Below are 26,921 nucleotides of genomic sequence, written 5' to 3'. Positions count from 1 at the left end.
ATTTGTATTTTTAATAAATTAATAAGAAATCAATGTCACCATCCTCCCAGATGTAGATTAATTTGCTTTTGATCAAGTAGAGCTTGATGTGTCTGTTGGACATAAAGGTAAAGTCTACTAGCCAAAGGGACCTGCCAACCTAGAACTCAGGGCCTCTGGAACTGTCTGGGAAAGCCTTTCAAGTGTCACACTGCTGAGCTCCAAATATGAACTAGAATTTCTATAGTTGGAGATTGTGTTTTTGACCCAAGAGATCTGCTGCACATTATTGACTCATCTATCTGACTTTGAACCTGAAAGTAGTTTTAATGCAAAGAAAACTCACAAACATCTTTAGGTATATAAACATAAAATTCGAGATGTAGAGATCAAATCAAAACCAATTTGGAAAAAAACAATGTTGTTAAATAAATATTAAAATAAAACTCTGAAAACATTAGGCTAAATTCATATGTGGTACACTTTGAGACACATGTTTTATTATCACAGTTTATTCAACCATAAAAAGTCAGTTGCTTTTCCCTTTTTATCAATAACACTACCCTGAGATTTTTAAGGTCATAGACAGTGATAATTAGTGTCATGTTTTCCTCATGAGTGATGTTGCAAATTGATTTTCAAATATAAGCCAGTCTATACACGGTGGAAGATATTTGCTGTTTTACCTTTTAAACAAATGGTGAACAAAGAATACCACAATACCTTAATTTTCACTACTGGAAATGAATTGGATCTAATATGCTCAAAGGAATTCCACAAAACAAAAACCATTGACATGACAAAAGCGTGCATTTAATTCGATGCTTTGCAGATACATGACTAAAGTTGTGTGCATGGCTTGTCCTTTAGGATGGTCCCAGCTGTTTATTTTTAAAAGAAAAAATAAAAATGGAGCCAACAAAATGCAATTAAGGGGAAAAAAACCTTGAGACACAAGGGTACCTACATGTTCTGATCTAAGAAACATGCATGTGTTACAAAACACTCCAGATACAGTATGACAGATGAACAGCGGGAAAGGCACTGGAGCAACGCTCCCTGTTTCAGAACCGGGCAAGTCTGACAGTTATGCTTTCACAAGTGGTATTGATGAAACCATCTTTATTTTTGAAGAATTTTATAGAAGGAACTTTAGCACCATCATTAAAGGAAAAATAATAATACATTTGGCCCTGCCTATCTCCAGTCTTGGAATGATAACAGAAGCATAGCACCTTTTAGTATCGAAAATATAAACAAGAATAATTAAGTCCATCCCAGCTTCTAGAGATGAGGTAGCTCATGCTAAGAAATGTTGGGTCATGTTTCCTATGAGAGTTCAGTGGCCAAATGTTCTATTTCCAATCATCACATTTGATTAGAGTCAGCTCCACAACTCTGAGTTTCTAAATCTTTTTCTTCATTGTAGGCTTCAAGATGATGAGATTGTACCTATGGAAGAGTCTCAACTTTGGGTCCTGTACATACATGTTTATAAAGTTGTATGTGTAATTTTTTGCATTCAATGTCTTCTTAAACGAGAAAGTGCAAATGTATTCAATGTTATACTCATGTAACTTCTATCTATGTTAATAGACTTAGTCAAGAGGGAAAGATACCTTTAAATTTGAATGAAGAAAAGAAGTCTAAACTTACCACCCTTTATAAAATCTAAGATCACTTTGTTTTCAAGAAATTCCATTGAATATATATTATTTAAAAATTCCATTTAAAACAGTGAGAAACTAATTGTTTCAAGATTATCTTTAAAGAGTCTCTGTGACAGTTATACAATACTAAGACATGCATGAGAGCTTCAGTCACAAGGATGAACATTTTGACTTCATGTTTAATTAATAATCTGGGTATGAGAGGTCACAAAGGGTACTACTTTCTATTTTCAAATTGCAAACAAGTGAAACAAACACATGTTGTTGCTTTATATACCCCACTCTTTAAGCTACCTGCCAGGAAGAAGAGTTTTCTCATAAATACTAAGCAACTTTGTTATTACATTGAAATAAATTGAAGAAAACAAAGACTTATTTATTCAATCAGTTTACTTTTTTAAAAGGTGGTCATTGTCACTGTCATCTTAAACCTAAACTGCTGTATTGAAAAATATTTTAAATCAATTGAAACTTGAGGACTGTAAGTAAAATAAATATTCTGAAGGATAAGGAGGCCAGGCACATAAGACCATATATACAATGCTGATGCAGAATCAGCCATTACTTCAAGAGTCTCAGGATCAGCTTTAAACAAAGTTCTTGTGAATGGTGGTGGTCGTTGATGGTGAGGGTGTTGCTCATTGTTGATGTATCTTGGCTTGCTTTACACAAAACAAACTGGCCCAATTTCAATGCCAAATTCTTGGTCTGTGCCGCCAACATCCACAGGGGCAAGATCAATGATGGGCAAGCGTGCCACATTCTGTGTTCTATATTCAAAGATGGTCTTGCCCACATCTCCATTTCGTTTCTGGAATTAAATTGTATAACAGGTTAATAGTATATAAAAATTATTCCAGAAATGTTAGACATCACCTTCCAAGCCAGTTTTGACCATTGGACGGCAATGACTTTTAGAGTACCACTTAAAAGAGCACTGCTAATGGGGTGAGATCCTAGCAAGGCTGGCAGGCATTTCTTGCATGCTGCAAATTGAGAAAATACCCTTTGTTCTTTCGCACCTTCCCAAACCGGCACCGATAAATACATTATGAAAGCCTTTTTGCTTTTCATAAATGAAACTATAATTCATCACTAAACATTTTCCTTTTTTTAAATCTAGATATGCAAGTGAGGAAACATACGAGTAAAAAAGGTAAGGTATCTCAGATTGATTATACATTTTAGAATCAAGAAATCTTAAGCATGAAACTAAGATTAAATAAATAAACCTGTGGGAGAGCCAAAGTGAGTTTGCAGAAGAGCTGGATCAGATCCCAAAGATCCAGACTCTTTATTGTCATTTTTAAACACCTCTACCATGACTCATGTAGTAACACACGTTCAAGTTTACCACCCTAAAGAACAACTTGACAAATAACTATAGACAAAATGTTATTCTATATACAGGGTAAAATCATCCCTACCTCTAGTGTCATAACAGTATTTCTAACAAAAATATTTTTTTTTCTTTAAACAGATCAGTACAGATCAAAAAGTACTTACAGAGCAAGTGTCTTCAAGAACTATGTATCTGAATCTAATGTTTCCTTCTGCTTTGATGTCTAAGTCATTTGACCCTTTGAGAACCACAGCTTTCTTGAGATTCTTAGCTTGATCATCCATGTAACCAACACTGTTTTTACAGATGTAAGTAATATTCTGGGAGGCTTCTTTGGATAAAAGGCGCAAGAAGGTCATTTGAGTAATGGCTGCATTAGGTGACTGGTGGTCTCCATAAGCGAACTAGAGAAACAAAACGAGTCTTTGTTACATGCAGCACTTCAGGGTTTCACAGAGCTGTGTGTGTGTTGATTTCAGATGAATCAATTTTGAAGAGAATTACTTTTATTCTTTCATATATCAGCATATTATTCTACTTATAAAAAATATCTTACAATTGTTATAAATATTCACAATTAAGAACTTCTGTCCTTACTATCCCAAATGACAGGTGAAGCAACCAAAAATTACACTCACCAGAGAAAGTTTATGTATTTTTATTTTTTATTTTTTTAAGATTTTATTTATTTATTTTTTAGAGAGGGAAGGAAGGGAGATAGAGAGAGAGAGAAACATCCATGTGCGGTTGCTGGGGGTTATGGCCTGCAACCCAGGCATGCACCCTGACTGGGAATCGAACCTGCGACACCTTGGTTCGCAGCCCATGCTTAATCCACTGAGCTATGACAGCCAGGGCTAGTTTGTGTATTTTTAAATCTGCTTCTCCATTTCTTTAAAAAAAATCTTATTTTTTAGAAGTTATATACTTGAGCATTGGCTTGGATATGTATCATGTATCAAAAATAATTAATTGTTTTTATTGCTAATTACAATAAGAATTATGACAACTATTTATATGAAATCTTTCTTTGATTTAATACTTTTTGTATTTTTTTCCATTATCATTTAGTCCTCTAATAATGACTTCCCTCAGCAATCACCATACTGTTATACATTTGTAGGAAATACAAATTACAAGTTTCTCATCAGCTACCACAAATAATCACAAACAATTTTCTACAGGCCCTTTCTTAGTCATATTCTACTTCGTGCTTTATTTTCAGTGTTTCTTTTTGAGTTTTTAGTATAATATTATATTAACCAAATTACATTTCAGTTGGGTATATTTAAATTAAGGATTTTTCTGCTCATTAAATAATGGTGGGTTCTGGTCTATCCTACTCACACTTGTAATGTGCTCACATTATGTTTATTACAAACATGAGTTCTGAGAAGAGATCAGGAGCAGAGGTGAGAAGGAAATTTCAGAGTTAGATTGCCATAATGACATCCAGGATGAAAGACTCATATTGAAAAAGGACGTGGCAAGATTGGTTGAGAATCTGAACACTGGGTCATAAAAGAGACACAGAAGAGATTGGACTCAGATTGAATATTAATTGAATTCATTTAAGTATAAAAATGCATGATTTAAATAATACTACACAGTTTGTAACATGATTTAATTATATAAATAACTTTATAAAGTTATCTAATATTTATTTATAACTTACCATTTACTAGATACTATAGTAATCATATTATATTCACATAAGACCATGAGGTAAACGTTATCACCCACACTTCAACATTTTTTAAATTTTTAATTTATTTTTAGAGAGAGGGGAAGGGAAGCAGAAAGAGATGGAGAGAAACATCGATGTGAGAGAAAAACATCAATTGGCTGCTTCTTGTACATGCCCCACCAGGTCCTAAACCCACAACCCAGGTATGTGCCCTGACGAGGAATCAAACCAGCAACTTTCACTTGCCCAACCAACTGAGCCCAAGCAACTGAGCCACACTAGTCAGCACTATTACCTGTACTTTAAAATGAAAAAACTGAGGCTCTGAAAGGTTAAATGACTTCCTACTGTCCCAAAGTCAGTAACAGATCTAGGCAGCAGTCACCTAGGTCTCCTGATGCTAAATACAATCCCTATCTTTCAGCTGTAGCAAGATCCCTTCAAATATATTCCACAGTCAGTGTGACATGCATTAAAGGAACTAATAATAAAAATAATTACTTTTCTACATTCCAGCAATGGAAAAATTACTCAAAATTTATGTTAATTTCATAGTTATAAAAATTTGTTCATGCAATGATACCACAATTACAGCTAATGAGAATATATGACTTCAAAACTAACATGATAAAATAAACCTGGTCAAAATGTAATAGCATAGTCCTAATAAATACTAAGGTGTAATAAATAATAAAAAGCAAACAAATATAATTTTAAGTTAGCATATTAAATTACCTGAGACCCTCTATTCATATCAAGACCATACCAAATAGGCTTATGGTCAGGAGATTTGCTGGCCCACCAGGTTTTACGTGGTATACTTGATGGGTTTGCTGAAATACAAGTTTCTCCTGTTTCCATGTTGCAGTAAACTTTGATGGCATCTTCAGCAGATCCCTGGTTAGGATCAATCCAGTATTCACCTATGTTCCAAAATAAAAATATTTGCTAAATAAAGTGAATTTCAAACATGATGATGAGTCTTAAAAGGATTAAAAGAGGGTTTGAAAATGTGACTCATTGCTTAAGGATTCTTTTAAGAGAAAGTATCCCAGTTAAAGAAATACTCTGCAGCGAAGGAAAAAGTGCCTGTCGTGCATCTGGTTTCTTTCTACAAGCACCGTTCTGGGGCACTTTACCAAATCAAGGCTTAAAAGATGCCTTGCATGTAAAGGAAATACCATTATCTCTGTTTTACAGATAAGACAACTATACCAAAAAGAGATAAACCACTCTGATTAAGTGACTTTGTCAAATGGACAGGCTCCCATTAAATTTATAAAGCCAATATTTTAAAGCAAATTGTAATTGAAATGTAATAAAATATTGTCAACACTATGACTAAAGTAAGTATATGAGTTGAGCTACAATTAGAATGTTATAAATTATCTCACTGACCCTACTTAAAATTGATTTCATAAATAAAAGATACCTGAGATAGGCTATATACCAAGGCTATATACCTTGTTAGTATACCTTAATAGGCTATATACAAAGTTAGTACTCAGTGCTGGACATACAATCAAATAAATACACAAATATATATTTGTGCACATATCTGTGTGAATACATTTGTGCACACATGTATACTTTATGTGTGTGTGTGTATATATAATGCATATCAAAAACTGCATTTTAAGTAAAATGAAGGAACATTGGTGGGATGTAAAGTATGGAGCTGAGAATCAAATTGCCTGGTCTTCAAAGTTAATTTTAGCTGTCCCTGTCAATGTCGTTGCAAAGGAAACCAAAGCTCTTAAGCATGTCACTAAGCATTATTCCTAGGGCCTAGAATCCCTCTTCTCCAGGTCTTATTAGATTAATAAAAATGAAAAAATTATGCGAACTTTAGGCATGGTTTATACAACTAGGACAGAAAGACTACTTAATTCAAAAACACTTTAGAACACCACTATAACATAAGCCTGCCAGCAGGGATTCCTAAAGTGATATTCACAGAACATTGAACTACATGAAGGAATTTTATATTCAAATAAGTTTGGGAAATAAAATAAACTTTATCCTGCTCTTGATGACCCAATGATATATGTTAGCACATTAAATCTCTGAGATTCATGTAGGTAAATAAATGTTAATCTTGCTTAAACAAGTATTTTCTACATTGTATCACCATGAAATTACCAATATTTTAAGACTTCTGATGGAAATGGAATTACCATGATGAAATCAAATCATTAATAGGTATGTCCTCTGTTATAACACTTATCTCACCCCATAATTTTTCATGTCATTGACAGTCACCCCATTAAGCTACAAACTCTGTGAGATGTTTACCATTTTATCTCTTATGTCTATTTTTGCAATGCAGTCAATAAAATATTTTTGGAATGCAACTGAGAATAACACAATCTCAGCCAGAAACAAAGAACATTGCTCAGATGGGCAGCTTTCTACTCACCGCTCAGCTTGGCAGAATGGCAAAGCTTTAAGTCATCACAAGTTCGGGCGGGATGCTTTTTAGAGCCATCAGGGCTGCGCATGGTTTCAATCTGACTACTGAGCGACTTCAGGGTAGCGTGGACTCCAGGGTCAGTTTTGTTTTTGTCATCAGGAGCCGCCTCATCTTCAGTGAACTCTGGAAGGGGGTCTGACATGCTCTCGTCATAGTGCCCCATGATATCCCCAAGAGCAGCTGTCAGGTGACCGGGGGGACCTGGAGGGCCAGGTGGTCCAGGCTCACCAGGAGGACCCTAATTTTAAAAAATTTGGAAGTACATGAACACATTGTTTTGGTTTTGTTTTTCTATTGGACAAAGGCACTGATGGGACTGGGTGCAGAGGGAGTTATAAGGCAACACCCTCACTCTGTGGTACAGAGAGATCTACGACTCATGCCTTTTTTAACAATAGGATTCTAGCTTGCCAACCTGCAACATTCCAAGGATGATAAATGATATGTAAATGTTTTTCAGGTAACATATCTGCAAGTCAGCTCTGAGACATAAAGATAAAGCAGAAAATATTTGCTCTGCTGTTTACTTTGTAGGTGCAATATATTTTATGTTAAAATATGTAGATATGTATACTCATTTCCAAATTACTTTGGGCAAAGCACAACTAAAATGTTTTAAAAGAATTTATGGACAGAGGCTGAAAGGGGAAATACAGAGAAGTTGTGGGTCCTAGTTTTATGAGACTGCACATCAATACCACAGAAATTCCCACGAGAAACACCCTTAAGATAATTTCCCCTATTTCCAAATAACAGGGAAGGCACAGGAAGTCTTTTTTCTGTGTATAAATTAATGTGTAGATCAAAATTCTCTGCACTAAACAAAATGATAGAACATTCTCTTTAGTTGTTGGATTAACAAATATAAAGAGCTTTCTTACTTTATTTTGCCAACAAGAACTATTGAAGTAAAAGGGAGACAAGCACCAAAAGTGGCAGAGGCTTGAAAGTGGGTCCTTTTCTACTAAGTCCCTTTTGCATTTTCCCAAGGAAGAACTCAGCAGCTTGAGAGAATCAGCTGACAGGAGGAAAAGATACATGGTCCACATCTCATGCGGGGAGCACAGCCCTGGCAGTGAGAAGGCAGGAGTTGTAACATTGGCTCTGCCACTTGTATAGCTCTGGGTGAGTCGCTCCAACCTCAAGTGCCAACATTTCCCCACACCAAGAGACTGGTAAATCTGTGTGTGTGTGTGTGTGTGTGTGTGTGTGTGTGTGTGTTAAAGTCACATCATGATTCCATGCATTCCTGTAATCTCAGGGGAAGAATTTTTTTTTCTATCAAGGACCATTGAACAACAGAATAAAGTCAATTGAGAGCCATATAAGTTAGAGGCATTCCAATTCTGTAGCTGTTTTCCATTCAGATAAATAAATAGGAAATATCTCTCTTGACCATAGGAAATATAAGGTTTTCAATTCATATAATAAATAATAAATATTCATTTTAACGGTATTGCCAGTAAGGAACAGAGACAGAATAAATAGTGAAAGGTAATTAAGACTGAAAAGGAAGAAATCCCAGAAAGGGAAGCATCAACTCATACACACACATGCACACATGAACGCATGTATATGGCAGGCATGTGAGGATGTAAAGATCCAAGGAGTCAGAGTCTAATACAAATTTAGCTTTGCATAATCCTCAAGTTGATACTATTGGAATATTTTAATGAAAAGTTTTAATTGATATCCTTTTTGAATGTCATTTTCAATAAACTTTAATTTCATACTCTTTAGAGCATTTTCATGAATGACTATATTCATGGAATCGCATATTTACTATAATGTCATGTAAAGCAAAGCAACATTTTCATAAGTTCCATTATAAATACAATCATGACTTGCTATTTGCTCTCACTGGTACCACACGAAATCAGGGCCTAGGTAGCTAGGACTCTGACTTTATATACTCTGAGTAACCTGCATTAATATTTGTAATAGTTATACAGACAAGCTCTTGTGTGACTTTTAGGTTTGTTTTCTTCAACATCTTGTCCATCACTCTGCATAGATACTCCCTGGCTAGAATCCAAGCTACAAAAACCAATAGAGTTATTTGCATGCAAAACACTGTGGGTTTACCTCAGGTCCTGCTTCTCCAACACTGCCCCGCACACCAGGAGGCCCGATAGGTCCGAGTGGCCCAGGGTTTCCTTCTTTACCTGAAGGGCCCACAGGGCCTGGAGGACCCTGCAAGAAACAAAAACTAGTTCCAATTCGATAAGAAAACTTTCACGATGCCTTTCTCTAATCAAAGAACTATTTTCATTATGGAGCTATCACAATGATTTCTCAGATTCAGGTTCCTAATAACTAATAAATGGAGTTCTGGCCCACTCTAACATTTACTATTTCATTGCACATAAATTACCGTCCATATAGGACAATGGACTAGTCATCTACTTTCATTACTAAAAGGGCCTGTATCATTGAGTCTCATGTATTGTAAACTTAATTAGAACTTCCATTCACTAGGAGTAAGAAAATGACAGAAGTCAAAGTGTTTGATATAAGTATAAATTAAATTTATGTGCTTATATAAATCTCATCATATCTTAACAATTTAAATACTATGGCTCTAAAATTTATATATGATTTATTTATATTGTACTTAGACATAGCAGAAATTCTAATAATTTTCCTAAATAATTATGTCTGTCAATTGTTTTATGACATTAATAACTTAGAAGCAGCATTAATACCCATGTAGAATTTCTAAATGCTTCAAATGTTGGTTTCATTTCATGATTTGCTTCTGAATTAACCTTAAGCAAAATACTTCTGAGGAAGTATCATAATTACTTAAAAAAATATATATATCCACCTTCAGAACATCCAGCTTCTGTCTCCACTTCATGGTATGTCCTATTGTATCATCTCAAAGAGTGAGAGTTTAATGGAAATTTCAATAAACACAGAGTAAGAAAATGAGCCAATGGTGAGTACATTCACCATAGGAAAGAGACTTTAATGTGGGGCCATGAATTAATATGTCATATTACATGATATTTCCACTTAAAGGTAATGGCTGAATAGTTTGTCTCATATGTCTGCTGCCTGCTTCAGAGAATCTAGGCCATTCCAGCTTTGATGCGTGAAAGTGGTAGTCAGACTGTAGCAGTATGTCACCAAAGCATTATTATTTACATCTGCAACTTGTTGTGTTACTTACTCTTGGGCCAAATGGCCCAGGGATTCCAGCACTGCCTTGTTCACCATTTGGACCCTAAACAGGAAAATTTTTAAATGTTACCAAAATATTTACATTCCACATTTGCCAGTCCCAGATTTTTTTAATATGATGTCACTGACATTAGCACCATAAACTACTTCCATAAAGTCATCAATCTCTACAATGTCTTCATGAGTTAATCAACACTAAATATAACTGTAGGAGTAATGGTATATATATTTTTCCTGTTTCATTTTTTCCTACAAAATTACAGCCAATATGTGGGTAATTATATTGGGCAGGTGGGTAATTAATCACTCATCAAGACATTCTTTGAAAGGAAAATAAGACACAAAAGTCCATCCACTCTGTAGACAAATGTTCATGTCAAGAAATCTGTGTATTTTCACATGGAGGGCAAATAATAATTCAATAAATCACTTACAGGAGGCCCAGGGAGCCCTTGAAGACCAGTGAAGCCTCTGTGACCCTTCTGGCCTCGGTCACCTCTGTCTCCATGATCTCCTTTGTCACCCCGAGGCCCTTGGGGTCCCTAGAAATAGGGTCATGGCCTGTTAAGACTAGAATTTACTAAAAAAAAGAATTTATTTCCTTTTATGATAGTATTTAGTACAATTTTGTATACTGTATTTTATATGAACTATAATATTTACTTATCTAAACAGTATTACGCCTAGGACATTTTGTCTATTTTTCTCAAGGTATGAAGGTGGTCATTAAAACATAACATATTTAATGATACTCATATAAAGATTTAGTTTTTAAATGTTTACCCTCCACTTATACTAAAATTAAGTACTTTTAAGTTTGGTCTCACCTATCTGAAATAGTTTCAAAGACTTTATTTCACATACTTGTCTAATATTGTTATATAAAAATATTACCATCATAGATTCTTTTAAATCAAAATATGACTTCTTATTTACTTATGTTACCTCTAAAAACAAAACACTTATTAAATTTGCATATACAGATAAACTGGACATGACAGCTGGGACTATTTTTAAAAACTGGCATAGTGGAAAGTTGCTAAGATAGTAGATCTTAAAAGTTCTTATTATAAGAAAATGAAATTTGCAACTATGCGAGATGATAAATATTAACTAAACTTATTGTGGTAATCATCTCATTGTATGTAGATATATCAAATCATATTTCAATAAGACTGAGGGGTAATAAGAAATTGGAAAAAGCTTATTTGGGCAAATGGAAGAGGCATATCATCAAGCTACTCTCCTTTATAGAAAACACACACACAAAAAAAATCTGTTATCATTTCTTCATATCTGTACCCAAATCCATCCATCCTGATCCAGAAAAACTAAAGAAAAGGCAATAATTAAGAATCTTATTATAGGATAGATGCTACATTCAGAGAACTGGTTAAAATTATCTGATCAGTCTAAATTGGTCTTAGGCTCCTTCCTTGCTTCCTTCCTTTCCTCCCTCCCTTCCTTCCTTCCTTCCTTCCTTCCTCCCATTCTTTCTTTTTTCTTAAGTTTTAGGGAATAAAAGCAGCTTCAGAGTTTCAGTGGTTCACCGTAAACTGACATGGGGCTAGGGTCAACTACAGGGATCGCTTCTGTTGTCTAGAGTTTTCCTAAAAGAGAATTGGAACTCTATCAGTCTGACTTTGGAGAATGAATGATATCACCAAATAGATGGGTTCTTAGGTAAATGTTTCCCTTACTAGTTTTTGTTCTTATTTTGTTTGGTTATTTTTTTAAAATTTTAACTTTGATATCCTAATTGTCAAACAATATGAAAATCATTTTATGATAAAGCAAAACTAGATCTCAGTAAATTTTCATATTTTATATAATAATGCAAATTTAAATAATAAAATCAGCCTGAATATTTTGTATAATGTTAGAGAAGTTTGTTCATTTCAAGAATGTCCAGAAATTTCAAAATTGACAATAAACTAGACCAGAAAGCACCTATTGCTTTTTATTAATTAAAATTCATTTAGTCATGTAAAACAAAACCACATCATTTTTGTAACTGATTGAAAAACATTTCACTTGTAGCCTGTCTGGTGTAGCTCAGTGGATTGAGTGCTAGCTGCAAACCAAAGGGTCCCAAATCCGATTCCCAGGCAGGGCACATGTCTGGGCTGCAGGCCAGGTCCCCAGTGGGGGCCACATGAGAGGCAACCACACATTGATGTTTTTCTCCCTCTCTTTCTCCTTCCCTTCTCCTCTCTCTAAAAATAAATAAATAAACTACTTTAAAAATTTTCAGTCAGCCCTGGCTGGCATAGCTCAGTGGATTGAGCGCAGGCTGCAAACCAAAGTGTCACAGGTTCGATTCCCAGTCAGGGTACATGCCTGGGTTGCAGGCCATGACCTCCAGCAACCGCACATTGATGTTTCTTTCTCTCTCTTTCTCCCTCCCTTCCCTCTCTAAAAATAAATAAATAAAATCTTTAAAACAAAATTTCAGTTGACATGCTACAAAACTATGAAATCTTCTCCAGTCAAGTTCAAATCAAAACTGAGAATTATGATTTAATAATAGGCCATGATTTTAAGGTTATAATTGATATTCATAAATATAGATATTGATTTATATAATGGGTGTGAAAGGAACATAAGAGGCTGATTATAGATGATTCATTTATGGTAAGATATCTATAATAATCATTAACCTGGAAGTAACTGCAATTAGCAAAAAGAATTGAACATGGACAATGCAGTCTAGCTGAAAATAAAACAATATTTGAATAGCACTTTTAAAATTTACAGAGAGCTTTAAAACCCATTATGCTATGTGATTTCTAGAAAATCTTGGAAAGAAGGGTACTACTCTTATTTTTTGGGGAGAAAACTGTGACTCTAAAAGTCTTCATTGATTATTTGAAAGAATTCATGGTTACATTCAGAGGAGCTATGTTAAAAATATGAAAACAAATACGAACTCCTGGGTATTATTTAAAATTAATATTTTGACAAGAGATTGAGAAATTTCATAATTTTAATTTATAAATTTTAAATTTTACTTTTTCTTCGGGTGTGTACTTTCTGTAAGAAGACATATATTTAAAGAAAAACAGAGAACTTACAGGTAAGCCACGTTTCCCAGCTCGACCAGGTGGTCCTATAGGACCCCGTGAACCCTAGAAGAAATTTGTACAAATATTAATATGTAAAAAAATGCACATACTATGTAGATATAGAATCCAATATATATATATTTGTAGTTGGGTATTTATTTATTTTTATGTTTATCTATGTATACTCCTATGGCTAATAAATTAAAACCACACTAATATCCCTAGGATAAGAATGTGCTCACTATAGCTCCAATGGTACTTCTGCAATCAACTTTATTAACTGACTTCACTGAATGACCACTTTAGTCGATTATAGTGAACTATTACTTGCTTAAATTTAACATGATTTCCTATAAATCACAACATTCTTAGGCGATGAAAGTCAAGGCATGAGAATTTTTGAATACCTATTAGAAATCAAGCGTTTTCCCCTAAGATGAGCACAAAATTAACTCATAATTAATTGCTTATCATTCTTTGGTTAGAATCCTTAATCAAAGACATACGTATGTTTGTATGCATGCATATCTACGACACTGTTTGTAACTGTCAGTGTGGAATTGACTGTCCTTACTGGATCTCCTCTTTGTCCTGCATCTCCAGGAGCACCAACGGGACCGGGCGTTCCAGGAGCACCTTGAGAGCCTGGCAGGCCAGCAGGCCCAGGGTCCCCACGATCACCCTGACAAGAATAACCATGATATTATTCTTTTGATATTTATTCCAAAACTATGGTATTCTATACGCCCGCACTACTCATAATTAAAGAGTATGTTTTAAAATTTTATTGTTATTTATTATTTTACTTATAATTAAGTTAAATAGTTTATTTACTTATTAATAAATCAAACTGAAAAGAATCAGATTATTTATTTCTCCCCAATTTCAGTCCTCATTGCTCCCCCTCACTCCTGCCCTATTACTCCCATTGTCAAGGTTGCTGGGATACAAGAGTGGTCACCTCCAGAATTGAGCACGTGTTTTAGAGCAGAGGTCCTTCACACCAGGGTATCTGTACTTTTGGAATAAACAAAGACTTGCCACTGAGTGTGAAAACAGAATATTTTAAGGAAACCACTTTCCAGACTTTCAACTCCATATTTTCCATATTGGAGCTTCCTTCACCACTCCTCTTAAATAATTAACCTTCTCCCATTGTGAAACAAAGGCATACATCATACCATATGCAACCTTACTGCAGTGCAATGCCCCAAGGAGTAAATACCTCTGGTACTAAGCTAAGGAACTTTTCCAGAATGCACAGTCTACTTGAAAATAAAGCAAAGGAGCATTAGGGAAAAAAAAGAGACTGCTCCTTATCGAAGTGACCCAGTTATGACAAGCTTCCAAATATTACTTTGTCTCCTTAAAAAATTAAAAGTAAAGGAGAAGGGTCCCCAAGGAAGATGTAAAAAGGACCCATGAACAAAGACAATGCGGTGGGACTGAATGTGGGATGTGGTGGTGGGTAGGGAAGAAGAGAATAATGGGGAGAAATGGGGACAACTGTAATTGAACAATAATTAAAAAATCAAAAGTGAGATAATTGTTATATGAACATGGATTAATACAATTAATGGAGTCAGACCGTTTTTTTCTCACAGGAATTGTCTTATTTCACTGATTAGTTTGGCAACCAGGATAAACTTGAACAATTAGACTGGGAAAAAGACACATAATACATTGAATAAGTTAAATTGGCAACTCCAATGTTTTTAAAGAAACATCAAGTAAACAAATATACATTTAGAAAATACCAAGAGCCCTTGCTGCTGTGGCTCAATGGATTGAGTGCCAGCCTGCAAACCAAAGGGTCACCGGTTCAACTCCCAGTCAGGGCACATGCCTGGGTTGCAGGCCAGGTCCCCAGTAGGGGGTGCTCGAGAGGCAACCGCATGTTGATATTTCTCACCCTATCTTTCTCCTTCCCTTCCCCTCTCTAAAATATAAACAAATAAAATATTTTAAAAATAATAATAATAAAAGAAAATACCAAGAAAGACTTCCTTTGCAAGTATTTAAACTAATGATTAAACTAAAATGTGATGGAAACTTAAAATGCACATAGGGGTTGACAGATATTCAAAATTATATCAAGGCATAATTCAGCAAAATCTTTGAAGACTAATGCACTAAACAATATATACTGACCAAGAGAAAACCCCAGATGCCAAGAAGATTTATATTCCTTGGCTTTATAGCAGATGGTGGGTACCCCAAGATTCCTTAGAACTCTTGCTTCCTCTGAATGCCTACTAGTTTCTTTAAATATGTGATTGAAAACACAAATATATTCATCATATTTAGAGTATTTGAAAACTGAGGTTCAGAAAATGTGTTCAAGGTCACATAGCTAGTTACTTAAGTAATCAAGATTCCAATCCAGGTCTGTCTGGCTTCATAGTCTTTTCTGCTCTTAGAGTGGAAAGAGCCATTACATTATACTAGACATTGGAGCAGGGGCTATTTTTGCCTTCCGTGCATTGATATGTAGTCCAAGACAACTGTATGACTGCCCATAGGGCCTGGAGCTTCTGATAAAGTTGGGGATGTTTCCAGTTCAGTAAATGTCTAATTAAAAACCCCATCAGGAAATACACAATTCTTAGAAAGCCACATGCTTTATTTCCTCATGGGGCATTCACTTTAGTAGGTGAAGAGAGAAATTTAGATGTCACATGGTCCTATACTTTTATGAATGAGTTTGAAATTTAGACCACCTTATAGGTATCCTCACTCAAAGCCTTCATGTTGCACAAAATATGAAAGCAATTTGCTTTCCTGCTCTTAATAAACAATGCCATCTCACTTGGCTGTGTATTAAAATTTCATTTCATTTATAAGAGCTACCAAAATTATAACATTACAAAAAAGGTTGGTTCTATCAGGAAAGTCAGGATTGTATTGGATCTATGAAGAGAAAGGATAGTTTTTTACTCTTTAGTATTATAAAGATTTCAGGTTTACATTACTCCACATTTTTTTAATGTGAAATTGTCCTTACACGTTCTCCAACAGCACCGTCCCGTCCTGGAGTACCATCATTACCAGCCGGACCCTATAAACAATCATATTTTAACAATGAACTGAACAGTTAAAAAAATCTTATTCCAACTGCCAGAAAAATTACAGCATGTTTATACCTTCATTCTGTAAATCATAATTATCATCTGAGTGAAAGGAAAGCTTCTGCTATTGTTTCTACTACTTTGAATTGCTTGTAAAATTTATGTTCTTAACCTAAATTCTTTTTTTTTTTTTACCCCTGATTGGTGTGGTTCAGCAGATTGAGTGTAAGCCTGCAAAACAAAGGGTCGCAAATTCGATTCTCAGTCAGGGCACATGCCTAGGTTGCAGGCCAGGTCCCCAGTAGGGGTCACGTGAGAGGCAACCACACATTAATGTTTCTCTCCCTCTCTTTCTCCTTCCCTTTTCCTTTCTCTAAAAATAAATGAATAAAAATTTTTTAAAAATAAATTCTTGGCACAACCAAGAATAGAACAACAACAATTTAGAGGCAGAATAACACTCAGAACTGACAGAGAATTTATCTGAATGGAAGTCAGACAGCCAAGAAGTTGAAGTAGACCCGTTCATCCAGGCTGGTAGGAGGGGTGGAGAGAAGGAGCGGGCACAGGTCGTGGCACTCAGAGATTGGAGAGAACTGGGCACATAAGGCAACCAGGAGTGCGTAAGCCTTCTGGGACTCGCAAGATTGCAGCGGTGGACCCTGAATGCGCAAGCGGAGGCTAGTGAGATGGCACTGTGGACCAGGGTAGAGCACACAACCCAGGATCCTCGGGGGGGACTGAGGCCCCAGGAGAGCGGAGCTACTGCCATTGTTCCCCCCCGCCCGCCCTGCCCCCACATACAACATAACAATCTAGCGACTGGGGTGCCCAGCCCCAGTGAACACCTAAGGCCCCGCCCCTCACCATAACAGGAGCGACCAGACTGGAAAAAAAAAAAAAAAAAAAAAAAAGGATGGCCAGTCTATCAGATGCACAGTTCAAAACACTGGTGATCAGGAAGCTCACAGAATTGGTTGACTTTGGGTGGAAATTACATGAAAAAAAATGCAGGTTACCATAAAAGAGATGCAGGAAGATGCACGGAGAACCAATAGTGATGGGGAGGAAACTGGGACTCAAAACAATAGAGTGGACCAGAAGGAAGAAAAAAACAACCAAATAGGAAAGAATGGAGAAATAAGAATTCAAAAAAACAAGGAGAAGCTTAGGAACCTCCAGGACATCTTTAAACATTCCAACATCCAAATAATAGGGGTACCAGAAGGGGAAGAGGAAAAGCAACAGATGGAACACGTATTTGAACAATAATAAAGGAGAACTTCCCCATTCTTGCAAAGGAAATAGACTTCCAGGAAATCCAGGAAGCTCAGAGATCCCCAAAGAAGTTGGACCTAAGAAGAAACACACCAAGGCACATCATAATTACATTAGCCAAGGTAAAAATGAAGGAGAGAATCCTAGAAGCAGCAAGGGCTAAGAGGAAAGTAACCTACAAAGGAGTTCCCATCAGACTGTCAGCTGATTTCTCAAAAGAGACCTTACAGGCAAGAAGAGGCTGGAAAGAAATATTCCAAGTCATGAAAGACAAGGACCTACATCCCAGATTGCTCTATCCAGCAAAGCTCTCACTTAGAATGGAAGGGCAGATGAAGTGCTTCTCAGATAAGGTCAAGTTAAAGGAGTTCATCATCACCAAGCCCTTGTTTTATGAAATGTTAAAGGGACTTATCTAAGAAAGAAGATAAAGAAAAAACATGTATAGTAAAAGGATAGCAAACTCACAATTATTAACAACCACAACTGAAGCAAAACCAAAAGAAGCTAAGCAAACAACTAGAACAGGAACAGAACCACAGAAATGGAGATCACATGGAGGGTTAGCAACAGGGGAGTGGGAGGAGGAGAGAGGGGGGAAAAGGTACAGGGAATAAGTAGCATAGAATGTAGGTTGAAATTAGATAGGGGGAGGGTAAGAATAGTATGGGAAATGTAGAAGCTAAAGAACTTATAAGTATGACACATGGACATGACTAAAGGGGGGGATATGGGTGGGAGGGGGTGTACAGGGTGGAGGAGAGTGAAGGGGGGAAATTGGGACAACTGTAATAGCATAATCAATAAAACATATTAAAAATAAATAAATAAATATAGTCTTCATTTTGACATTTATTCCCAAAAAGAAAAAAATTCTCAAACCTTTGAAATATACAATAATTACATCCTTGATATTCTGTTTTGTTTTTATTACCAGTAAGTGGTTTTTCTCACTTTTTTAAGCTTATCCATAAAGTTTTGAAATAAAATAGCTGTGTTTAGATAATATCAAAATGCTTTTTAAAATATAGTCTTCTCTTATTTTATTTTGTTTTTTCCAGAATTATGTTTTTTTACCATTTGATGAAAAAATCCTCTGAAAAATTGCTCTGAAAGTCATTGATTGTTTCTTCCACACACGCACAAAAATAGGAAACATTAAGTATTTGGTAATTTACTCATTACAGCAGTAAATAGAGCATATTCCAAACTATAATTTCTCAAATTTCTTTTCAAAAACTAATTTCATCTCAAAAGAGCCTAAGAGAACATAACATTGATAATGTTACTTTATAGCGGTATTTAGGTAAAATTATCTCTACTTTGCTCTTTTCACAAGTTGTAACAGTTATATTAATCCTGTCATGTTAAAACTTGGCAATTGTGACAAATATGCCATTAACAGAATGAAGGAATAACAGGGAAAAAGGTAAATGAACATGTCCTTTCATGTGGGAAACAATTTGATAAAAACATTAACCAACTAAAATACCTTGTTCTAAACTAGATGAGCCCTGGCTGGTATGGCTCAGAGGACTGAGCACTGGCCTGTGAACCAAAGGGTTGCTAATTTGATTTCCAATCAGGGTACATGCCTGGGCTGCAGGCCAGGTCCCCAGTGGGGAGTGCAGGAGAGGCAACCCTTGTTGATGTTTCGCTCCCTCATTCTCTCCCTCCCTTCCTCAATCTAAAAATAAATAAATAAAATCTTTCAAAATAAATAAATAATTAGATGACAGTATAAAAAGTACCCATCTTATTATCATTTTTATGCCATCATTTTGTCGACTCTCTAGGGAACTATAGTACATCAAATCATAATGAAAAAACTTTTTCACCCTGGCTGGTGTATTTCAGTGGATTTAGTGCAAGCCTACGAACCAAAGGGTTGCTAGTTGGATTCTCAGTAAGGGCACATGCCTGAGTTGCAGGCCATGTCCCCAGTGGGGGGTGCATGAGAGGCAACCACATATTGATGTTCCTCTCCCTCTCTTTCTTCCCTTTCCCTCTTTCTAAAAATAAATAAATATCTTTAAAAAAGAAACTTCCTCCAGGTAAAATATGCAATCAGGTTCTGAACTTCTAAATCGATATCTAAATTAAAAAATAAAAAGTCTCCATAATACCCAGATAACAAGAGTTACTTTCAGCAGTACTCACTTCAGGCCCTGGTTCCCCTACAGGGCCATTTGAGCCTGGGGGTCCCACAGGTCCAGGTGGCCCTTTGTCTCCTGTTGCACCAGTTGCTCCTACTTTTCCTGGTGTGCCCTGAAATAAAGTAGAGAAAAGTCAACCACTTCTTAAGAAATTCAGGAATGCCAGTTCTCATGAAGACTGTGTTTTACAAATGGCACCTCAGTCTCTCCTTCTGAATAATAATTATCCATTACTTCACAACATCCACATTGCTGTAGTGCTTTCTTTGAGGCATGCCTAGTTTTCATGGCTCTCATCCCAAGGTATCATAGGAACTAAAAAGTTATCCTTGGCCACCAGCTCAGGTGTGCATTTTCGGTTCTAACCTGGTGCTCTATGATCAATTCTGGCTGCCCTTCTGGAGTGTGCATCACTACTAACACATGTCCATTCTTATTTACTCTGCTTTGCTCACTTTATTTCTATATCCTGGCACTTTTGTCTCGCTGTTGGGACAATTTACTTCCAGGTCCCTGGCTCATGTCTGAAAAATATAAGACATTCCTTTACTCCTTGTTTGCTGGTTTCAGATCTCTACCCACACGTCCCCCAGTCCCAAAGTCCCAGCAGTACATTTCTCTGTTGACACTCCCTATAAAAATATCATTTACTATTTTTCTAAGGCATATAAGCTTCAAGTGGCATAATTTAGCTTCTTCAAAGCTAGTAGTGAGTCAAACTTTTATCCAGACTCAAGGGAATGTGAGATTCTTAGACCCCTCCAGGGGGCAGGAGATTACTTTCAGAGTTTCTATTTATCATTCACTACACTTTCACCTCTAATGTTACTTTAGATCAACTCCTTCTTCTCTTTGATGGCTTATGAGAACTTACTCTCTGAACTGTGAAGTGTGGATGTTTCTGTTAGGGCTGGTTATTTAAACAGAGGCTACCTACTCACCAGGAGACTATCCCCTCCTCTAGCTCCTTAGATATTTTTAATATTTGAAGAAAGATTTAAAGTCGCCTAAAATCCATATTCTTATTTGTTTACTTCTCTAGCCCTAAGTTTAAATAAATACACTTTTCAAAGGCCTCATAATGTACTACAGTAAAACATTTGACATTTAAAGTCAAAAGGTTTTGAAGATGCTCAAAATTTTTATCTAAAACACTTTACTTCTATTTAGCAAAAATATATAAATGATACTGCACATGATCCGATGACATATTGAGTAATGCAGCTACTTACTGCTGGTCCTGGCAGGCCGGGCATGCCCCGTTCCCCACGCTGCCCCGGCATGCCCACAATTCCTCTCTGCCCAGTAGTTCCAGCTGGACCAGGGGGGCCATCTGGACCCTAATTTTGAGGATAAACTATAATTAGAAATTCTCCAGGGTGAAACTATATGCAAGAACTTTACAATAGATCACACTTTTACAGGTTTTTTGGATATAAGAAAAAGGTCTGTTTCATAAGACTATACTATATATGTAATCAAACTTATAATCCACACAGAACTTTTAACATTATTTAAAAATAAAAGTAGCTTAGCCATTGAAAAAGAATTTGAAAATTAATATGAATATTGATGGAATAAAAGAGGTAACTATTCAGGCACATCTCACTCTTCTTTCTAAAAAGACACATTTTAAAAATAAAGAAAATGATATGATTTTATCTGAACACATTCATGTTTAAAGACATTTGGATATTAAGAGAGTGTGCTTTATAAAAACTTTCCTCATATACTGCAGATATATAAGAAAGTGCTTTCTTGTTTAGATTTTGAATACCATCTCCATTACTGTTATATTTTTATGTTGACACATATACTTTTTTCTCAAGCAGAGAATTGCAAATTAAAAACCTATACTGTATAAAGATTTATGAAAGTGCTCAGGATAACGTATAAACAGTTTCTTTGTTAAAGTAATTATTATGGATTTCTATCAACAAACAGATCAATTAGAGGTGCTCTAGAACAAAGATGCCACACTTACAGGTTGCCCATCTTCTCCTGGGTCACCTTTGTCTCCTGGGCCACCAGGGGGGCCAGCTGGTCCTCGATCTCCCACTCGTCCATGAGAGCCAGGGTCCCCACGAAGACCTGGAGGCCCCTCCTTCCCAGGCTCCCCTAAAGGCCCCGCAGGCCCTGGAGCTCCCTAGTAGAACACAGAAAGAAATCCAGGAGGGCAAAGTGGAAGCCTTGTTGGAGGAAATGATGCAATGGTCTGTGCCTCAGAGGCAGCTTCCATTTTTCCTGCTAGATAATCAGTCATTCAGTGGCTTTCAACGAAATTAAGAAAAACACAGCTGCAGATTCATTCCCCAGAAGACAATCTAGATTATTTGGAGAAAATTACCTTTGAATCGATGTTAAAACTGTGCTGAAATTAACTTGAATTTTCAAATTTCTTAAGGCTCTGATCCAACAATAAATATATAGCATTTTATTCTGTCTGATCTCATCTTATAAAGAAAGACTAACATTTATTAAACAAAGTTTCAGAGATGCTTCTAACTGAAGGAAATGATTATTAACACACAGTATTGTTAGTATTTAGTAACCATGTGGAATGAGAGTCCAATACTGGGGCTAAAAACAACTTGCAAATTAAGTTCTTCCAAAAAACACAGGATGAAATTTCTTTGACAGCATACCAATATGAATTATCAAGATAAGAGTTGTTAATATGAAAGAAAAGTCATTAATGGATTAAAGAACAAATAAAAAGAATTAAATATATGCGTATCTATATAATATGTACATATATGTATGTTTGCCTGTATTTTCATGTGTGTGTGTAATTGCTCCTCTATCAATAATTTGAATTGCTATATTAACTTACAACAGGGCCTGGTGGTCCAACTCTGCCGGCAGAACCAGGGAATCCTGTAGCACCCTAGAAATATAATGTACAAAGCAATTTCAAGATAACAAGGAAGTACATATGCTTACTGGGATCTATTCCTTCTCAGGGATACTTAGGCCTTTAGATTCCCTTTCTTGTTGTGATCAATTTTATATATATATGAGGATATATATATATTCTTTTATCCTAAGTTTTTGAGAGTACATCTAGATTAACTGGTAAGAAGGATGCTATTTTTGTCCTTCCACTCTCCATTTATCTTGTACAAGTATGTTTCTGGCAAGTGCTAAGCCCACATTAATATTTTACCTAAAGGAATTATATAAAGTGCTTTATCATTATTTATTACCTCTTCCATAGGCCATGTATTATTTATATTACATATGAGGCACAGCTGGGTGTCCAAGACCATGAAACTAATTTTAACCCAGATCTCCATCTAAGTTAAATGCCCTTTCCACTACAGAGTAGTTATACACATAAAAATGGGTAGTAACAGCTTCAGATTAACTTTAAAATATCCATGCGGCACTAGATATCTGACTACATGTAATTTCCTAAACTTCAAACCAACTTACAGGTGGACCCTGAGTTCCTCGACCACCTTTTAGTCCAGGAACACCATTAGGACCCTAAATGGAAAGAAACAGAAGATCACTGTAGTGAGGCAAAATGGGCTAAACACAAGGTTTAAGCATTGGGCAATGGACCCAAGTTGTGTCTTTTATTTTATTTTTTTCAGCTTACATGAGGGCCTGGGGATCCTGCTAGACCTTGTGGTCCAGGAGAGCCGGCATCTCCCTTCTGTCCTGGCTCTCCAGGTTCACCTTTTACTCCAGGCTGCCCATCAGGACCCTATGTCAATTGTGTAAATAAGCAATTGGTTATAACACTGACAGACAAATTATTTTACAGTAATTATTATTAACACATAATTTAATCATCTATCATAAAACAATGCTTTGTAATCAGTACTGCAGCATAGAAGAAAAAAAATGACCTGATGAGATCTTTAAAGGTGGTCTGAAAAGTAAGTTATCCCATATTTTTATTACAACAAATAAGTATAGAATTTGAAGTTGTGTAAACTCATCCATTTTTGTGCTAGTCCTTGAAAATGAGAATATTGCTTAGGATGCTGTAAGCTTTCCAAACTCTTTAATATACATTTAAAATCCATGGTCGAACAAGAGGAGTGCTTTTTGTAAATGAGACATATCTGACAGTTGTACCTGGGGGCCAGCAAAACCAACAGCACCAGTTGGGCCATTTTCACCGCGAGAACCCTAGGAGAAGACAAAGTTTACTATAGCTTCACACTGTATTAGAAAGACAAAGGTGGGGGGTAGGATCAAGGGTGGGAGGTGGGGATGGCTGGGGTCGGAGCAGAAGTGGTGGGGGAGAAATGGAGACAACTATACTTGAATGACAATAAAAAAAGATGGAAAATTTTTAAATAAAAACAAATTCACACTTTCTTATAAACAGTAATGATATTAAAAATATAATTATATAAACTGGGAGTGTCTTGAAATTACATATAGAAGAATCAGACATATTGGTCAAGGAAGATTCTTAAGTGGAGTAGAGATATAAGGATCATACGACAAAATTCCAAGGCCTGAAGTTTCAAAGAAATCTCTTAATTATTTAGTTAATGAACTGCTTACCTAGACTTACTAGATTGTATCAAAATAATACATTAATAATTTTTTAAATGTAATGAGAAAGAAGTTGAAAACAAGAAAGTTATAAACAAGCTAATCTAATTGGCATGGCTTTATATAAGTATTAAGACAAAACAATGACTTCTTTACTGCTTAATGTCATACTAAGATCATCAAGATGCTGTCACTTACAGGATTGCCACGGGAGCCTGGAGGGCCAACTAAACCTCGAGGACCAGGTTCACCCTAGAAAGCAGATTTTAGATGGTTATTGCCCAAAACAGTGGCAAACATAACACCATTGTAAGATATGCTAGTCCATGAAAATGGATTGAAAATGAGAATATTGCCTAGGAAACTGTGTACAGGGCAGATAGTGGGGAGAACTCTGAGATGATCTAGCCCAACTACCATATTTTGTGAAGGAGAAAGCATGAGAAAGAGCTTACATCCAGACCTCATGATTCTGAGTCCAGAAAATAACTTATGGCATTACCTTTTCTCCAGTGGGACCTGCAGGACCTGGGGGTCCCAAGGGACCTGGAAGACCCTGTCAATTAACAGAACACAAAATATTGAGAGAAAACATGCACATAACCCTCCATCTTTAAACAAAGAATGGACAATTTTCTTATAGTGTGGCTACTCTTGTAAAACATTACCTAAAATAAATAATATAATCTGTATATTCTCAAGATTTTTCTATCTAGTCTAAAACAATTTCCACTTAATTTTCTCCACAGAATGATTTAATCTCTCTCATCCAATTCAACTGACCCAAGTATAACAGTCTTCAAATGTTAGTTCTAAATTAATCCTTTACCAGGGTCTCCCTATTTTCTAGCCTATTTAATTTTGCTAGTACTTATTTGAAATTTGAGTATAGATTGAAAAGAGGCTTTTTTCTTTTGTACAGAATACTATACTCTTACAATAGCTATAGAAAGAGCTATTATAGCTATTATAAAAATAGCTATTATTTAAAAAGCTATAGCTAAATGTAGCTCTTTTTATTTCAAAAAAGTTGTGCTAAAGCATCCAGTTTTCTACACTCTCCTGAGACGAAAAGAAGGGCCACTCACAGCTAAGCTGAGGGGATGGGCTACTTGCTCAGAGCACAGGGGAGCCACTGCATGGGCATACAAACTGGGTCTTTGCTATGTGTGGTCACAGTACTAAACCCCCACAGTATATTGCAGTTCTTTCTAAACAAGTTTTCTTTCTGACATTTGTGCATTTCCTCTTCCTATGCAGCCCAAGTATTCTTGTATTTCTGTATGTACAACAGAAGAATCTTAACAAAAATTACTCTCAATTTTATATTTTTGACAAGAGCATGAGAAAACTACAATATTAAGTTCTTTGAATCTGTAATGGAACAATATACTTCCAATAATTTACCTACTATACTTCCTTAAAGGATTTCATGACGTATATGGGTTAAATTTATAGACTTTTTTCATACAGAGAAAATGTGTTACTCATTTTTTTCCTTTACTAAGAGATTATAGCAAATGTTCTGCTCTTTCCCTAAAAAAAATACACATTGCCATCACTAAAAACAAGGCAGTTATTGCTAATGTCTTGATCCTACTACATTGCATTTTTGAAGTAGTTCATAAGAACAATAAATACACATTTCAGATTTCCACTAGTAATAAAATGTCAATGCATCACTCCTTCAAATAGCTCTGTGCTCCTAATGATGCACTGCATACCATCATGGCATAAAATACAAACAATATGGCAGATTTCTTTGAAATATTAAATCAAATGTTAGATCTAATTAAAAGGCAAGAGATTTTTTGAGTCCATAATTTGTTAAACTAAGTGAGTAGCTTTCAGAAAAAGAAAAAAGGGATAACCACTAAGGCTAAATCTTTTCTACACACTTTCTAATCAAAAGCTAATATAATTAATATATTAATGGTGACTCTGTACAGAATCAATATATTAACAGTGGCTTAGTGTGATTCCTTTTTATACGTATATAGTTATATTGCCAGAGTACAACAGGACAATTGACGGCAAACCATGCCATACTGAAAGAGGTTATTTATCAAATATCAAGAACTATTCCAGGAAATGGTGAACATCTGAGCAACTACCTACCTGCTCTTAAGTGAGAGAATTATTCATGTCTAAAGATATATTTCTAATCTAATCTGTCTGATTTTCTTAGAATTGCAAGTGCATTCTATTTTTGAGGACCCAACGCCTGTTAAATGTCAATTTCTGATATAACATGAAACAATGCTTGGGATCAACCATCCTTCTTTACTTTTCCCTTATTCGGCCTCTTTACCGGTGAAAGCATTAATCATGATTCATCATGCAGTCGTTTTCTCACCCTTAACATCCAGTATATTGAGATGTATCACAACTTTGACTACTCTACAAAATTCTACTTGCCTGAACAGGGACTAGGTCTAGAACAGCTCATTAAGTCATCATTTTAATAAAAATGAACATTGCATATGAAATAAAAAGAGA

At 35.7% G+C, this 26,921-nt stretch overlaps 1 protein-coding gene across 1 annotated transcript in view; it reads right to left on the bottom strand.

Annotated features, from left to right (window-relative positions):
• Positions 1 to 564: 564 nt before the first annotated feature.
• Positions 565 to 26,921, bottom strand: part of COL5A2 (collagen type V alpha 2 chain) — a 141,550-nt gene continuing 115,193 nt past the window's right edge. The window contains exons 36-54 of the mRNA XM_028508718.2: positions 24,925 to 24,978; positions 24,621 to 24,674; positions 23,994 to 24,047; positions 23,509 to 23,616; positions 23,340 to 23,393; positions 22,738 to 22,791; positions 21,889 to 22,050; positions 21,137 to 21,244; positions 19,909 to 20,016; positions 16,407 to 16,460; positions 13,977 to 14,084; positions 13,412 to 13,465; positions 10,772 to 10,879; positions 10,327 to 10,380; positions 9,237 to 9,344; positions 7,098 to 7,389; positions 5,414 to 5,601; positions 3,156 to 3,395; positions 565 to 2,460 (exon numbers count right to left, since the gene is read on the bottom strand). Of these exons, the coding sequence (XP_028364519.1) occupies positions 2,314 to 2,460; positions 3,156 to 3,395; positions 5,414 to 5,601; positions 7,098 to 7,389; positions 9,237 to 9,344; positions 10,327 to 10,380; positions 10,772 to 10,879; positions 13,412 to 13,465; positions 13,977 to 14,084; positions 16,407 to 16,460; positions 19,909 to 20,016; positions 21,137 to 21,244; positions 21,889 to 22,050; positions 22,738 to 22,791; positions 23,340 to 23,393; positions 23,509 to 23,616; positions 23,994 to 24,047; positions 24,621 to 24,674; positions 24,925 to 24,978 (2,109 nt within the window). The 3' untranslated portion in view covers positions 565 to 2,313. The remainder of the gene's footprint in view (positions 2,461 to 3,155; positions 3,396 to 5,413; positions 5,602 to 7,097; positions 7,390 to 9,236; positions 9,345 to 10,326; positions 10,381 to 10,771; positions 10,880 to 13,411; positions 13,466 to 13,976; positions 14,085 to 16,406; positions 16,461 to 19,908; positions 20,017 to 21,136; positions 21,245 to 21,888; positions 22,051 to 22,737; positions 22,792 to 23,339; positions 23,394 to 23,508; positions 23,617 to 23,993; positions 24,048 to 24,620; positions 24,675 to 24,924; positions 24,979 to 26,921) is intronic.

This window comes from Phyllostomus discolor, chromosome 4, assembly GCF_004126475.2.
Source record: "Phyllostomus discolor isolate MPI-MPIP mPhyDis1 chromosome 4, mPhyDis1.pri.v3, whole genome shotgun sequence".
Classification (NCBI taxonomy): domain Eukaryota; kingdom Metazoa; phylum Chordata; class Mammalia; order Chiroptera; family Phyllostomidae; genus Phyllostomus; species Phyllostomus discolor.
Note: the sequence above shows the minus strand (reverse complement) of the source record. Positions and strands in the feature narration are given on the sequence as shown.